Source organism: Nannospalax galili, unplaced genomic scaffold, assembly GCF_000622305.1.
Source record: "Nannospalax galili isolate Female #2095 unplaced genomic scaffold, S.galili_v1.0 scaffold336, whole genome shotgun sequence".
In the NCBI taxonomy this organism is placed as follows: domain Eukaryota; kingdom Metazoa; phylum Chordata; class Mammalia; order Rodentia; family Spalacidae; genus Nannospalax; species Nannospalax galili.
The window spans coordinates 2,062,205-2,077,802 of NW_008343385.1; the positions used below are offsets into that span (position 1 = coordinate 2,062,205).

Consider the following 15,598-nt stretch of genomic DNA (forward strand, 5'->3'; position numbering starts at 1 on the left):
CTAGATTTCATCTTACCCTAGTTGGAATGGTTAAGATCCCCCCCCCCACCAAAAAAAAGCTGGGGAAGATGTTGGGAAAAGAAAACTCTTATTCACTGCCTGTGGAGTGCAAACTGGTGCAGTTACTATGGAAATCAGTGGGGATGCCTCAAAAAAAACTAGAAATAGATCTACCACATGATCCATCAATATCACTCTTCGGCATTTACCCAAAGGACTCTGTATCTACAGAGATGCCTACTCATCCATATTCATTGCTGCTCTATTCACATTAGCCGGGAAGTAGAAGCACTCAGTACCTGCCAAACACTCCACTAGTACAAGATAGACTTTACAAGCTCGGTTCCTACACAGTACAAGGGCTTTAATGAAATATGATGGGTGAAACCCTTGCATGCATCTTAGTTCCCTCATGAAACCACACAAATATGTGTAAAAATATTATTTTAATTATAGTTCGACAAGTACTAAAACACTGGCAAGGAAGTATTCACTATCTGCTGATTGTTTATATATTATCTGATAATAAATATCAACAAATTTGGGGAAAGAATAATTAGATAGAGGTATTAGCAGAAAGGGAATTGAAAACAGAAGAGCCTTTAGAAAAGGACGTCATAATAGCCCAAAGTGCTCTTCACAAACTGTAGACCCAGATGAGTCATGGGGCTGAGTACTGGCTGGGTATCTTTATAAAGGTCAGCCAAGCTCCTGGCCAAAACCCTCCTCTTTGGGCAGTAGCTAGATGACTCCCCTTCCTTGTTGCTAGCAGAGAAATGGGCTTGGGTGGTAACAAACTGAGGACATCCAATACAACTGAAGGCAGTAGACAGTGTTGTGTCACAGTCCCTCTCTCTGCTGGCTAGAGGAGTGCTGCCCGATAGTTGTGCCAATTTCATGATAAGAAACTTCAATAGATACCAAGTCACACTCAGAAAAGAATAGTAGTAAAGAATGCTTATGTTTACCAAGTATAGAGAGAAACAATACACTACCGTGACCTAAATTCTTAATTTACAATTGTCTTCTTAAAAGATTTACTTGAGGTGAGGTGTAGTGGTGCATACCTTTAATCCCAGCAGATCTTGGTAAGATTGAGGCCAGCCTGGTCTACATAGCAAGCTGGGGCTACAGGGAGACTGTCTCAAACAACAACAACAACAACAACAACAAATTTCACTTCTCCCACAATGCCTTTCCCTACCCTAAAGGAGATCATCGGATTCTTCCACTAAAGAAATACAACAGTCTAAAGTCCTACAACATGTACCCCCTCCTCAAAAATGGCTGGGAAATAAACAGGAAGACTTTACAATTCTATGTAATATATACACAGATTTTGGTGTAAATTAAAGATGTGTACATGAAACATTATACCACTGGGTTCACCAGTGACTAAGCCTTACATTGTCATGATGTAATAGCTATACTGTTTTTTAAAAAGCCACAACTTTATGGGGAAGTTAAGGAATGAAACCTAGAGGCTGTAAGTGGTAGTGGGAAGGTAGAGAATGTGTAGACAGAAGTAAACATTTAAGTCTTCCTCTGTTATACTAAGAAATAAATAAAAAATATCTTAAAGGAATCAAACAGCCATATTAGCATATAATTTAATGGAAGACAAAACTAAAGGTAATCTTTTAAAAAAGTGGTTGAGGGGGCTGGAGAGATGACTCAGAGGTTAATGTTTGCTGCACAGTATTAAGGACTAAGTTTGTATCTCAGCTCCTACAAAACAAACCAGGCATTCCTCAAACACTAGACCCTAGATCCACGGAATCTGGCACCCTCTTCTCCATGAGTACATACACTTATACACACACACACACACACACACACACACACACACACACACAAAACCTAAAATAAACAAACAACTAATAAAAAGTGTTTAATTCTGAGGAGCTAGACACATGGGTAGATATTGTACTGAGGAGGTACTAAAGGGCTGCCTTTTGTTGTGATAATAGTTTGTCATAGTATTTGACTATTAAAAATAAGCATGTCTTACTTTGATTAATGTCTTTAAAACTAAATAACTTTGTGGACAGTTATTTTTCTCTCTTTTTTCTAATATAGCACTAAAGCAAGAGGAGAGTTTATTGAACAATTACATTTTTCAATTTACGAGGGACTATACAAGATACCTTGACAGCACGGTAAAGAATCAGTGTAGCTCATTTGTCTTGGGTTTTGTTTTCTTGGTTTTTTTTGCAGTGACAGGGATTGAACCCAGGGCTTTCTCTATGGTAGATGAATGGTGTTCCATTAGAACTGTGTTCCCAGACCTTAGTTTTCTGAGACAAGGTAAAGCCGGCCTTAAACTCATGAATCTCCTGCCCCAGCCCCTGAGTGCTGGGATAAAGTATGTTGCTGCCCAGTGTTTCCTCCTCCCTCCTCCCTTCCTTCCTCTCCCCCTTCTCCTCATTGTCCTTCTCTTTCTCCTCTTCCTTGTTTCTAATTGAAATGCTGGTATATACAAACAATACTATTTACCTAGTACCACTAAAGTTGTGAAATCCACAGTTATAAAAGTTATCCTTTCAATATTAGTATTTTAGAAGGGTAGTTAAGGGGCTGGAGAGATGGCTCAGCAGTTAAGAACATTTCTTCCAGAAGACCCGGGTTCAATTCCCAGCACCCACATGGCAGCTAACAACTGTCTGTAACTCCAGTTCCAGGGAACCCAATGCCCTCTTCTGGCCTCTGCAGTCTTTACATGACATGGGCACACTTACACACATGCAGGCAATACACTCATACACATAAAATAAAAATAATAAAATATTTTTAAAATTTTGGTTAATATACTCAGAGAGAGAAAGAGAACGAAGAAAAAGAGAAAGGTAAGTTTTTCCATTGATGCGATGAATGCCTGAGCAAATCAACTTAAGGAAGGAAAGGTTTATTTCATTTCAGAGGCCTCGGAGAGGCTGGCTTCTCTGCTTTGGGGCTTACAGCAAGGCTAAAGCATCATAGAGGAAGGGCCTGCCAGAGGAATGCCTATCACCTCATGGCACGCAGGAAGCAAGGAAGAATACTGGGAGAACAGGACTGAGACCAAAATATACCCTGTGGTTATATGTGATGCCACATTACGGCGATGCCTGAATAATCACAGCCTGACTCAGCATCCATTTTAACCAAGCTTGAGACCCAAACTGCTCGGAGAACCTGTTCTTTCAGATTTCTCCCTGAACTATGCTCTGGGTCAAGGGCAAGGAAGGGTCATAAGGAATTAAAGCTATGTGTTTAGGTTACAACACTGTAGGCCTAGTAAGCTTGTTTTAAATTATAAAACTGAGCTATTAAATGATCTCAAAACATAAGACTAACTTTTTGGTGAAAGAGCGACCTAGAGTGTGGGATCTTCCCAGAGGTGAACAAAGAACTGAAAACTCAGGGATGAATGAAGTCAAGACTCAGGAAAGTGTGAAAGTAAGTGTTTACTGAAACAAAGCAAAGAGCAGAGATAAAGACATCCGATCGGGAAGGGTGGGGTCTCCGGGGCTGGTAAACCACAAGTGACTTCTGGGCTGGTCTTTCTCTCCTTTAATCCCCTCTTGACACACTTTATCTTTTGACTCAGATGGCCCTGGCCAGAATAGAGATGATGGTCATGTCAGGCCAGTAGTCCTACCATTTGGTTAATGGCCTTGTTCTGAAACATTCCAGCAGTTAAGTGGGAATGTTATTTCCTTCCCTTCTTCCAATCTTTTCCCTAACTCCCTACCTACCCTTACCTAACTCCGACAACATTCATTAAAAGTCATTTGTCCAGAAGTTATTCATTCCCACAACTTTCAAAGGCATACCCCAGAGATCTATCTGCTCCAGCCCGGCCCCACCTTCCTCAGCCGCACCACCTCCTGATACTTTATTCAGATTTTAAATCCATCAGTGTACTAAGCTGGATAAAGGAGAGCCTTGTAGTCTAATCGTCTCTGGAAATGCCCTCATAGACACACCCAGAGGTACGCTTTACTAATCACCTTCAAGCCACTCACATTACCAACCAAGATTAAGTAGGTAGGGGGGCTCTGGAAACAACTCAAGTATAATGGTGGGGAAAAAAATCACTAATCATTGAAGAGACTTAACTTTTCTTATTTATAAGGTGGAATTAGATTGTGTTTTTTAAGAATCAGTAGCAGAGATTGTGGGAAAGAAAACAAAATAGGACCAGGTAAAGAGGTGTCCACTACCTTTTAAAATGCAAAATCTATAGTTAGCTATGATCTATGTGAGTTGATTACATTAAATAGAAACCTCTTTATTTATTTATTTTATTTTTTTTTTTGGTGTTTTTGAAACAGAGTCTCTCCCTGTATCCCAGCTGTCCTGGAACTTCCTATATAGACCAGGCTGGCCTTGAACTCACAGAGATCCACCTGCCTCTGCCTCCGAAGTACTGGGATTAAAGGTATGCACCACCATGCCAGGCTGAAACATCTTATTTTTTGAGATGCCCTGATATCAAAAGGTGATTTTTAATCACATACACATTTGATATATTTACACATATACATATATACACACATTTATATATTTCTTAATAAGATGTTCCAGGTAAGGATTATAAAATGAATAAAGGCCATGAGGTTTATAGCAGTATAATAGCCCAGAGTTTCATAGAGAATTCAGTAGGAAAAACAGTAAATAAATTTTATGAAACTGGGTTGGGGCTATAGCTCAGTTGGTATAGTGCTTGCCTAGCATGTTTGAAGCCCTGGGTTCCGTCTTCAATACTGCATAACAGAACATGGTGGCACATACCTGTAATACCAGCTCTTGGGAAGCGGGGACAGGAAAGTCAGAAAGTCACAGCCATCCTCAGCTTCACAGAGGGTTCTGAGGCCAGCCTGACCTGTCTCAGAAAAAAACAGTAAATATATATCCATAAAGTAATGTTTTCTCCTTCCAGAAATATTAAATCTTCCTTTAAAATCTCAATAAATTCCTCTCCTTTCTCCTCATTTTTGCCAGGCAATTATTCATAAATCAAAGCAAGTTCTCTTTTGTGAAAGTGTGTCCATGTCTTGGATACTTTATTTGAAGTCCACAGACCACCTTCCCAGAGTCCATGGATGTGTCTTCTTGAGTCAGCTTTGGGGCTTGTGTGTTTTTTCACTGGAAGGTTTGCACAGTCCACTGGCTGACTCTGAACGCAGAGGCTGGTTCTGACCGTAATCTAGGCAGCCTAATACAAATGTTCTGCTCCTTGAATCCTATGAGATAACCATGGCTTTTATGTTTGGGCAGGATTATGTGAAGCAAGAATTAAAACAATTACGAAACCAAGAATATATAAAAACCAGAGGACATTTTGAAATTCTAAAGAACTTAGAAAATGAAATCTGTGTACATGACCAAAAGGCAACCCTTTTGATCCTGGAAAATAAAAAATTAAAAGAAGTAAGTTCAAGAGCACCTTCAGTTTTCATACTGGTTTTGATTGATTGCCTAGACTGTGAGAGACCATGGTCTTCACTTCATAATCAGAGTACTGGAGATTCAGGAAAGTGACAGTGCAGCAGTTTTATTTATAGCCTTGCAAGGCTGAGTGTCAGCCTAGAACGGACAGGGTGCTGATTGAGTGCCCCGTATTAGTATATAAACACTGGACGCATGGCCCTTCCTCCCTTTTATTGATCACCTGGAGGTTACAATCTCACATGCCATCTAGGACTTTGCACTCTGTCACTTTCTCAGCAACAATCATCCATGAGTTTGTCTGTACGTTTTATATCCTGTTTATTTCTAAATTTATCAGAGGACAGATGACCTTACAGACAAGCTTAACTATGAGTAACCGTCTCTAAACTTCAAGTTTGTGTGTGCTGGAGGGGTAGCTTAGTGGAGTTTGGGTTGGAGAAAAACAGCTAGACTAGCAGACATTAGCAAGGATCTAATCTAAGGTTTTCTTTTGTAGCTGGACCTAACCTGGCCCAAAGCACCTTTGAAAAAGAACCATCAGATGTTATTTCTAACAGATCAGTAGTAGTTATGAAAGAAAAGAAAGATAATAACTTTTGAAACTGACCTTGAGTGGTATCCCAATCATCCACCTTCCTCTAGTCATTAACACCTCTCCCCACTGGAGTTCCACTCTACCAACTTCTAACCCCAGAGATTATCTTTGCATGGCTTCAAACATTGTATATGAAGAATGATACAGTATCCAGACTTCTGCTCAGCCTCATGACCCTGAGGTTCCTCTTTATTGAGTATAGCTGGTCATTGTTCTTAGTTCTTGTAGTGACCCATCCTATGATTATACTTTTTATTTAGTCACTCTACTACTAACAGGTACTTGGAGAGTGTCTCTTGGCTATTACAAAGAATGTTGCTAAACCCATTCAAGTATACTTATTTTGATGGGCAGACATAGTAATTCTGTTGGGTATAGATCCTAATCAGAATTGCCAATTCGTTGGGATTCACATCTTCCCAAGGGCATGCCAGTTCGGATGCCAGTTTCCCAAGGGCATTGTGCCAAATGCCCTTCCCACCAGCAATTCCTGAGAGCATGGTTGCCCCACATCCTGACCCAAACTGTCTGTTTCAGTGCAGCCAGCCAGTGGGTGTGCAGTGGTGTCCCACTAATTTTCATCTCTTTGACAACTAAGAAAAATCTATTCATGCATTGTTGGCCACTTGGGTATCCTCCTTTATAAAGTACCTGTTTAAGTACTTTAAGTTTTCTTTGCCAAGTTAAGAAATTGTGTTATCTGTATCATATTGATTGATAATTTTACAGCAAAAAAGTTTTTTTATTTAATCCCCAAAATTACAGTCTCAAATTTATGGATTTTAATTTGGGAGTTAGATCTTAAAAGATTAAGGCTTACCTATCTACACTTAAGATTTACTCATTTGAATGTTTTAGAGTACTACATTTAATTAGATATATGCCACTGATTCTGATACTCAGAATTGTTGAAGCCAAAGCATATATAGTTATAATACTTAATTTCCCTATTTCGTAATCTGTGACAAGATAGTAATAACAAAAGTTATATATTATCTCATTTGAAAGACCTGGGTTAGAATCTGTCACCATTGGAGACACTGTCCTTAACTTGTCCCATTTTAAAATGAGAATAACTGGGGCTGGATAGATGACTCAGTGATTAAGAGCACTGACTGCCCTTGCAGAGGACCCAAGTTTGATTCCCAGCACCCACAACCATCTGTGACAACCATCTGTAACTCAGTTCCAGGGAATCTGATTCCCTCTTTTGACCTCCACGGGCATTGCATGACAAGGGTGCACCTACCTACATGCAGGCAATATACTCATATACATAAAAAGAAATAAATAAAATATTTTAAAAATAAATGAGAATAACTTCTCATAAGCCATAGGCTGGATATTGCTTCTTTGTAAACTGAAAGATTAAAGTAAATGCAATTTTTTTTTTTTAATTCTTTTTCTCATTAAACTGCAATGCCCCCACAGTCAGGGTCTACATCAATATATCCCAAGGGTTGCACACTCTTCTTGTTAAAGGGACTTGTTTCATTTGACATTCATAATAATTTCAAAAGGTGAGTAATATATTACATCCCTTTGATAGATAAGGACACCAAGACTTTTTAAAAAATTTTTAATAGCTAGAGAAGAAAAAAAGTATTTAAAGCAGAAGCTCTGAGTAAGGGTAGCCCAGCCCTGAGCAGTCCAAAGGTGTTAAAGGAAATCCCTTCACAGGGCTGGGTGTGGTGGCACTTTAAAGGCAGAGGCAGGCACATCTCTGTGAGATCCAGGCCAGCCTGGTCTGGTGAGTTCCAGGCCAGCTGGGGTTATTGGGAGATGCTGTCTTAACACTGAAACAAAGAAAATCCCTTCACTTCTCTGTATGCCTTGTTTTTGTCTACTAAATGTCAAGCATTATTCCACAAAGCTCATGTGTATGGTTTGGTAGAATTAAAATGATGTAAATATAATGCTTTTTGAAAAGATAAGAGTGCTCTGAAGAGCACTGGTCCACACCAGCTTCAGTAACCCTCCATGCAACGCAGCAGCATTCTCTAGCTTTCGATACAAACTTATAAGGAACTTCATACACTTATGGAAGACTCCCACAGGACTCTTCTCCTATAAAGATAATATCTAATGTTTACTAGAAGAATTAGAATTTTTATCGCTATATTTTGCATAAGAAATATTTTTCCTGTGGACATGATGCATTCAGGCAGAACACCTTTTAACATCTTATTGCGTCAAATCATATTCAGAATGCCAGGTTTACTCATTCGATACTGAAAATAGTGAGTGAGCAGGATCCTCCATCTTCTTCCCTGTAGACACAGTAGAACAGTGGGGACTAAGAATTGATGCTTGTTTGATGAATGGCTGCATGGATGTTTTTTCTGACTAAATGCAGTGACCAGACCACTGAATGCAATCACATACCTTTCATTTTCAGCATCTTGCCTACCTGAAGAACCAAATACAACTATACAGAGAAAAATCAGAAAGCACCGTGAAGGACTCAGGTCATCTGTCTTGGCAACTGATAGCTCAGCACAGTAAGTTATGTGTCAGTCTTTCCATACAAATTTTTTTTCTTATTTGAATCAGATTAATTTGTATATAATAAAATGGCTCTATTTTACAGTCAGTGAATTTTGATAGCTAGACATGCCACTCCAACCACTCCCACCATAGCAAATGTCGAACATTTTCATCATTATGGAATTTGGAATTTCCCTTGTATCATGTTATGATTTTAATCTAAAATGTCCTTCACAGGCTCATAGTGTGAGCTAGTGGCATTATTTTGAAGGCTGTGGAACATTTAGGCAGTGTGGGGGTGGGGGCCTGATGGAAGTAGGTCATTAGGGACGGGTTTTTAAAGGTTATGTCTGTTCCTGACTCCACGTGGCACTCTTCTCAAGCAACCAAGATACGTGGGTTCTCTACCACACAGTCCCAGCATCATAGACTAAGTTTTACTAAAATAGTCATACTTTTTCAGTAACCATTATATTTTTTGAAATCTGTATTTCAGAAAAATATTCAGATTTGCTGAGAGAGTTTCAGGTGGCAATTAAGGTGAGTTTTTTATTTTAGGTTGTTTTATATGTTGTCTCCATATTATATTTCCAAAAGAGTTCACCTACCTACTAGAGAGAGAGAGAGAGAGAGAGAGACAGAGAGAGAGAGAGAGACAGAGAGAGACAGAGAGAATATATTCATGTGCACTTATGCACATATGGGCAGAGCTGCAGAAGGGTGTCAGAGCTGCTGCTACCAACACATCCTAAAACATATTCATTGTGCCAAATGTCACTATGAAATTTTAATCCTTTAAGAAATTATCTACTTAGACTACCACTCCGTTATATGGCGTTATTAGTTAGCTTTCTGTTGTTGTGATAAAACACCATGACCAGGGTAGCTTATAGAAGGAAGAGCTTATTGGGGTTACAATTCCAGGAGGATGAGTCCATCATGGTGGGAGAAGTATGCTGGCAGAAGTGCGAAGCAGAGCTCATATCTTCAATAGCAAACAAAAGAGAGAAAGCAAACAGGAAATAGGGTGAGGTTATGAGCACTCAAAGCCCGCCCCCAGCAACATGCTTCCTCCAACAAGCCTGCACCTCCTAAGATTCCATGACCTCCCAAACAGCACCACCAAATGGGGACCAAGTGTTCAAATACTGGAGCCTTTGGGGACATTTCCCATTCAGATCAACACAGAGAAATCGCCTTCCTTCCTTCTTCCCTCCCCCTCTCTCCCTTCCTTCCTTCTTCCCTCCCCCTCTCTCCCTTCCTTCCTTCCCTTCCCATTCTTTTCTCTCTTCTTTCTTCTCTTTCCTTTTCTTATTAAAACTTAAACAGAAAACATTTGGTTTCAAGGCTGAGCTGTCAGTTTAGACACCGTGCTTTACCAGCTGCACTCACAGCATTCCTTCCCCTCCTTACTTTAGATTCCAGGTAGGCTTATTTGAATCCAGCTTCTGCATATCCTTATTTAGCCTTAAAACACTGGGCAAAGGAGCTGTTAACACAATGTCTTTTATAAAGCTATGGTAGCTCAGAATGTAATTAACTTGCCCAAGACTAAACTGTAAATAACCTTGGGAATGTAAAACTTAGCTCCTACCTGAATCCCACAGTCCTCTTGGGCTCTCCCTCCTGGACAGTGCTCTGACTGGCTTTTGATGCCTCTTCTGCCATGGCCTTATCAGTCACTTTTAGCTCAGCGAGCACTCACTCACTCTTCTTGTTTGGTGATGCATTTTTCTGACCTTTTTAGCAGAACTTTGTGAAGTGGCTGGGCACATTCACATTTATTTTGTATGACTAATAACACTTTTGCATGCATCCTATTAATTTGGAAATAACCCACTGAGAATGATCTGATTTATTTGTTTGCAAATTATATTCACATACCCCAAAATACCATTCCTTTAAGGAGTTGGTGAGCAGTGGCGAAAAGACCTTGCAGGAAATCAGTGCTCTGATAGAGAAGCTGCAGAACAGGGATGAGAGAATCGAGTGCATCAGCACCTGGCTGCAGGAAGACATCCAAAGACTGCGCTTCCTTATCAAGGATGAGTCAGGAACAGACCTTTGCAGACTATGGCTTGGTGAGCTTAATGATAGAAAACATTTTGCTATCTTAAAATAGCTGCTGACATAAGGGGCCTCCTCAGGGACTGATCATCAAAAGAACACGGGAAAAAATAAAAAATAAAAAAACCACAATGCCAAATAATTTCTGCTCGGTGATGTCACAAACACTCCATGAAAGGTGTACTCACTTGTGGGTTGAGTAAGTTAGAACAGTGTTTGTCAAGTGTCCCACCTGAGATAATTTTCTAGATAACTAACTGAATTCTCATAAAAACCATGTCTAGGGGCTCAGGGGTTAAGAGCACTGACTGCTCTTGCAAAAGACCTGGGTTTAAATCCTAGCACCCACATGGCAACTAAAAACTGTAACTCCAGTTCCAGGGGATCTGACGTCCTCTTCTGTCCTTCAAAGGTATTGCAGGACATGGATGCACTTAGATACATACAGGTAATACACTCATGCACACAATGAAAATTAATTACTTAAAAACTATGTCTAGAGAATTTTTTTTTGTCTAGAGGATTTTTTTGAGACAGGATCTCACTATGGAGTCTAGCCTAGCATTGATCTCAAGATCTTCCTCCCTCAGGTTCCTGATTGCTGGGATTATAGGTGCAAGCCACCACACCTGTACAGAGATGCTCTTTTTAAACTCTTGCATTTTTTTTTTTTCGGTCTTTTTGAGACAGGGTCTCCCTGTAGCCCCAGCTGTCCTAGAACTCAATACCTAGACCAGGCTGACCTTGAACTCACAGAGATCTGCCTGCCTCTGCCTCCCAAGTGCTGGGATTAAAAGCGTGCGCCACCATGCCTGGCCCAATTCTTGCATTCTTTTAAAAAATTTTTTTCTTGATTTATTTATTTTTATTTTATGTGTATGAGTGTTGTGCCTGCATGTGTGTAAGAGCACCCATGTTGTGCAGTGCCCATGGAGGACAGGAGAGGGTGCTGGATTCTCTGGAACTGGAGTTATGGACAGTTGTTAGCTATCATGTGAGTGCTGGGATTCAAACATGGGTCTTCTGCAAGAACAGCCAGTGCTCTTAACCACTGAGCCATCTCTTCAGCCCACTTCTGCATTCTTAAACAGGAAAAAAATATAATTTTCCCTCTTCTTCCTCAGCTGAATTCTGCATTAAAAATAGCAACTGTTGTCTAATACATGTATCTCAGGAGCAAACAGCCTAGTCACCTACTCCACCCTCAGTCCCAGAAATTATGTCACATTAGACATGGCCCTGAAACTCTGTCCAGATTAGAACTGCAGTGAGAAATGGAGGGAAACCCTTGCACAGGTACAGCCTAAAGTCCCAGTGAGTCACTTGGGAAAGTTGGATGGTCAGAACCAGTGAGCTGGAAGGAGGAAGAACAGAATGGAGAGGAGACAGAGTGACAAAATGAAAGTGAAACACACAGCAAGTGGACAGCTCCTGGAGGGTTTATTTTCAAAAGCATCACCATTCAATTGTTTAAAGGTGGGCAACAGAAAGTGACACGGGGGCTGGAGAGATGGCTCAATGGTTCAGAGCACTTACGACTCTGGGGAGAGGATTTTGGTTTGGTTCCCAGCACTCACATGGCAGCCCACAACCACTGTAACTCCAGTTCCAGGGGATCTGATGCACTCTTCTGGCCTCCATGGACACCAAGCATGCACAAAGTGCATATACATACAGGCAGGCAAAACACTCATACACATAAAACAAAAATGAATGAAACTTTTTTTACAAAAAGTAAAATGGGATAAAACTAAAATGAGGGAAAGTGAGACGGTTAAGAGCAGTTCAGAGCTGGGTACAACCTGTTTTCTGGAGGCTTCACTGATTTAAAATTTAAAAAAAAAAAAAAAGGAAGTCTTTTGCCCACATGGTGGCACATGCCTTTAATCCCAACACTCCGAGGTAGAGTTCCAGGTCAGCCAGGGCTACATAGGGAGACCCTGTCTCAAAAGAAACGGTGTTTCCACAGCCTGTGAGGAATTTGGGTAAGCCCTCTCCTCCGCTGAAAGCTTTTTCTGAGATTTTGCAGGAGCCTGGTGAAACTCACTGTATGTGTGTGTGCATAAGCAGCCCTGGAAGCCTGGCTGCTCTTCCCATTTCCCTTGCTGGGCACAGCCACCTCTGCCATGGTAGATCAAGCAGTATTTCAAAGATTGCACTCAGGTCTAAGTGTCAGGCAGTTCACAGTAGGAGTTACTTTGTCTCCTGATTCTCTTGGTACACTCCCTGCTTCTCTAGCTGTAGTTAAAGGCTTGCCTGCTAAGAGCAGGCTCTGATGTTAGGCTCTAGACCATAGATTAAAATGTTAAAGCAACTGATGGATGGTCTCTAAAAATCAGCCTCCACAGAGGGAGCAAAGATTAAAGATTCTTTTTATATCCAGTTTCCTCATTCTTTTAAATTTCTATTTTTGACTATGTTAATATTGCAACCCTATCAATGTATAGATAAATACAAATTATTAATATATAAGTTAAGGCATATGACTATAGGTAGAAGTGTAAAATAACTTGGAGAGCACTGGCCTGTATGTACCATATTCAAAACGTCTGTCTCATTGTCATTAGCATCACCAACTCATGGACCTTGGGGAAAGTGGACACTGATGCCTGAAGCCTGTTAGTTTTGATTTCCAACTCTTCCCTATATTCTGTTACTTGCCATTTTTCCAGATGTTAAAAGTGTTGTGAAGATTCCTGGGCAAGTCAATTGTCTACAATGCAAGTCAGTATCCTAAGGGCTGGATCCTCCCACCCCACCTGCTCCAAGCCCCGCCCCATTTGTACCCTTCTGCCCCCATTATCTACCCCCTTTCACTCTCTTAGTATATGTGGTCTATTACCCTTCCCAGCTCCCTCGCTTGAAGCTTTCTTCCACCCTCATGGGCTTCTTTCTAGTTTCTTGTCTTCTACCCACACTCACTCCCACCCAAATGCACATACATAAAAATTAAAAGCTAGGATCTGCATGGAAGTGGTAATGTGGTACTTGTTTTCTTGAGCCTGGGTTACCTTGTTATTTCCACTTCTATCCATTTTCCTACAAACTTCATTTCATTTTTCATCACAGTTGAAGAAAATTCCATTGTGTGCACACACGTTTTCATTATCCACTCATCTGTTGATGGATGTGTAGGCTGATTCCTTCTCCTTGCTAATGTGACCAGAACAGCAGCAAACGGATGTGAAAGAATTCGTGTGGTAGGGTAGGGTCAGTCCTTTGAGCATATGCCCAGGAATACTACAGCTGGGTGATATGGTAGTTCTATTTTTAGTTTTTTGAGAAGCCTCCACACTGATATCCATAGAGGCCGTACCAGTGTACACTCCCATCAACAATGGATAAGGGCTCCCTTTCCCCATATCCTTGGCAATATTTATTGCCATTTGCTTTCTTGTTGGCAACTGTACCCATTAGACAGATGTAATCTCAAAGTTTTAATTTGCATTTCCTCAGTGGCTAAGGATGTTGAACACTTTTAAACATATTTATTGGCCCTTTGTAATCCTTTTTTTAACGTTTTTTCACTTATTTAATAACCACATGATTAGAAGAAGCATTTCATTACAACTTTAATACATTCAGTAACAATTTCCAGAGCAAAGATACATCTCTTTTAAAAGTGGCTGTAAATTTTTAGGTTCACAGTTGAATTAATACAGCTATACAATATTGAACTCAGTATAAACCCTGTAAGACATAAAATTGAATGTTTTTAACCTTTAAAAAAGATCTCCATTTCATTTTAAAATATAGTTTCATACGGACTCATTTTTAATGCTACTAACACTTAGATGTTTGCACATGCATATCTAATCTCTATGTATCTGATTATTACAGTCACAGTCAGTTACACTCAGATCCTTAGAACCTGAGTATGGATATATAATCATCAGGTAGATTTCAATGGTAATGTTTATCACCTCTACTAACTAGCATGAAGTAAATTTTTATGCTTCCTCCTCAAATATAATTTTTTTCATTTGTTGATTTTGTGTATCATACAGAACATCCTAAACAATCTTATTCATCTATATACCCATTTCCCAAATGGCACACTCCTATAGCCTCTCACGCCCCCCCCCCACTGGAGCCCATATACTCTGTCATCCCTGTTACTATTCACTGTGTTGCCAGTGCCCCCAGCCGTTCCCCAGTGCTTGTCCATCCGCTGAATCTAGTCAGCCTATCTAGCGATCCTTGATTTAGGAAGAGCAGCTGTTCCTCATCTAACAGCATCAGTTGTCAATATTCCTTTAGATAAGATTGGGGTCTGCTGTTCACTTTCCCAGTTCTATACTGGGTTACTGTCTGGGAATCTCTTGTGCCACCCTGGCCAACAGCTCAAAGGAAGGTATCTCCTGTCTGGCATTGTTTCTTGTTATGTAGCCTTTAGCTATACATATGTGCAGGGCGGCTCGGGCCAGCTGCAGGAGGCTCAGGCCAGCTGCGGGAGGCTCTCCCTTTGCTCGCGGGTCGTTGGCCACCGGTCCACGAGGGCAGGGAGAGCAGAAACGGCGAACGGGGTCAGAACGGCCAGTGGGCACTGACGGAAGACAGCTCTTCCGGGGAAACTGATCACAGGCTGGTCACAGGCGCAGTGAAACAGCAATGACACAGCTCCAGGCACAGTGAAAAACAGCTCCAGGCAGTGAAACAGCTCCGTTTATTAGTGGGAAAACTAGAGAATTTATAGTGTGGAGGCAGTAGCAAAAGCCTCAGTTGATAGGTGCTCATAGTGTGCTTTATTTACATGTGACAGTGGGCTCCTATCTTCCAGACTATCAGACAATGCCTGATTATCATATAGAAAAAATCTGGGAGTAGTTTTTACTCCAGGTAACTATGCCAAAGGTCATGTTTTAGATAAGGCATCTGTGTTTGGCGGCACTTCAATGTGAGCCAAGAAGAGAGCAGGAGGCCCCCTGCTGGAAAGGGGAGTTTTTCCATTTGGTGCCGAGCCCCTCAGGGCTATCCAGACATGGAGAAACTACAACCCTAACAGCAGGGTTT

General features: G+C 40.8%; 1 protein-coding gene across 1 annotated transcript in view; it reads left to right on the plus strand.

The window, feature by feature from the left end:
• Positions 1-15,598, plus strand: part of Ccdc175 (coiled-coil domain containing 175) — an 81,724-nt gene that overhangs the window by 59,063 nt on the left and 7,063 nt on the right. The window contains exons 15-19 of the mRNA XM_029566687.1: positions 2,080-2,159; positions 5,263-5,415; positions 8,430-8,532; positions 9,015-9,058; positions 10,425-10,599. Of these exons, the coding sequence (XP_029422547.1) occupies positions 2,080-2,159; positions 5,263-5,415; positions 8,430-8,532; positions 9,015-9,058; positions 10,425-10,599 (555 nt within the window). The remainder of the gene's footprint in view (positions 1-2,079; positions 2,160-5,262; positions 5,416-8,429; positions 8,533-9,014; positions 9,059-10,424; positions 10,600-15,598) is intronic.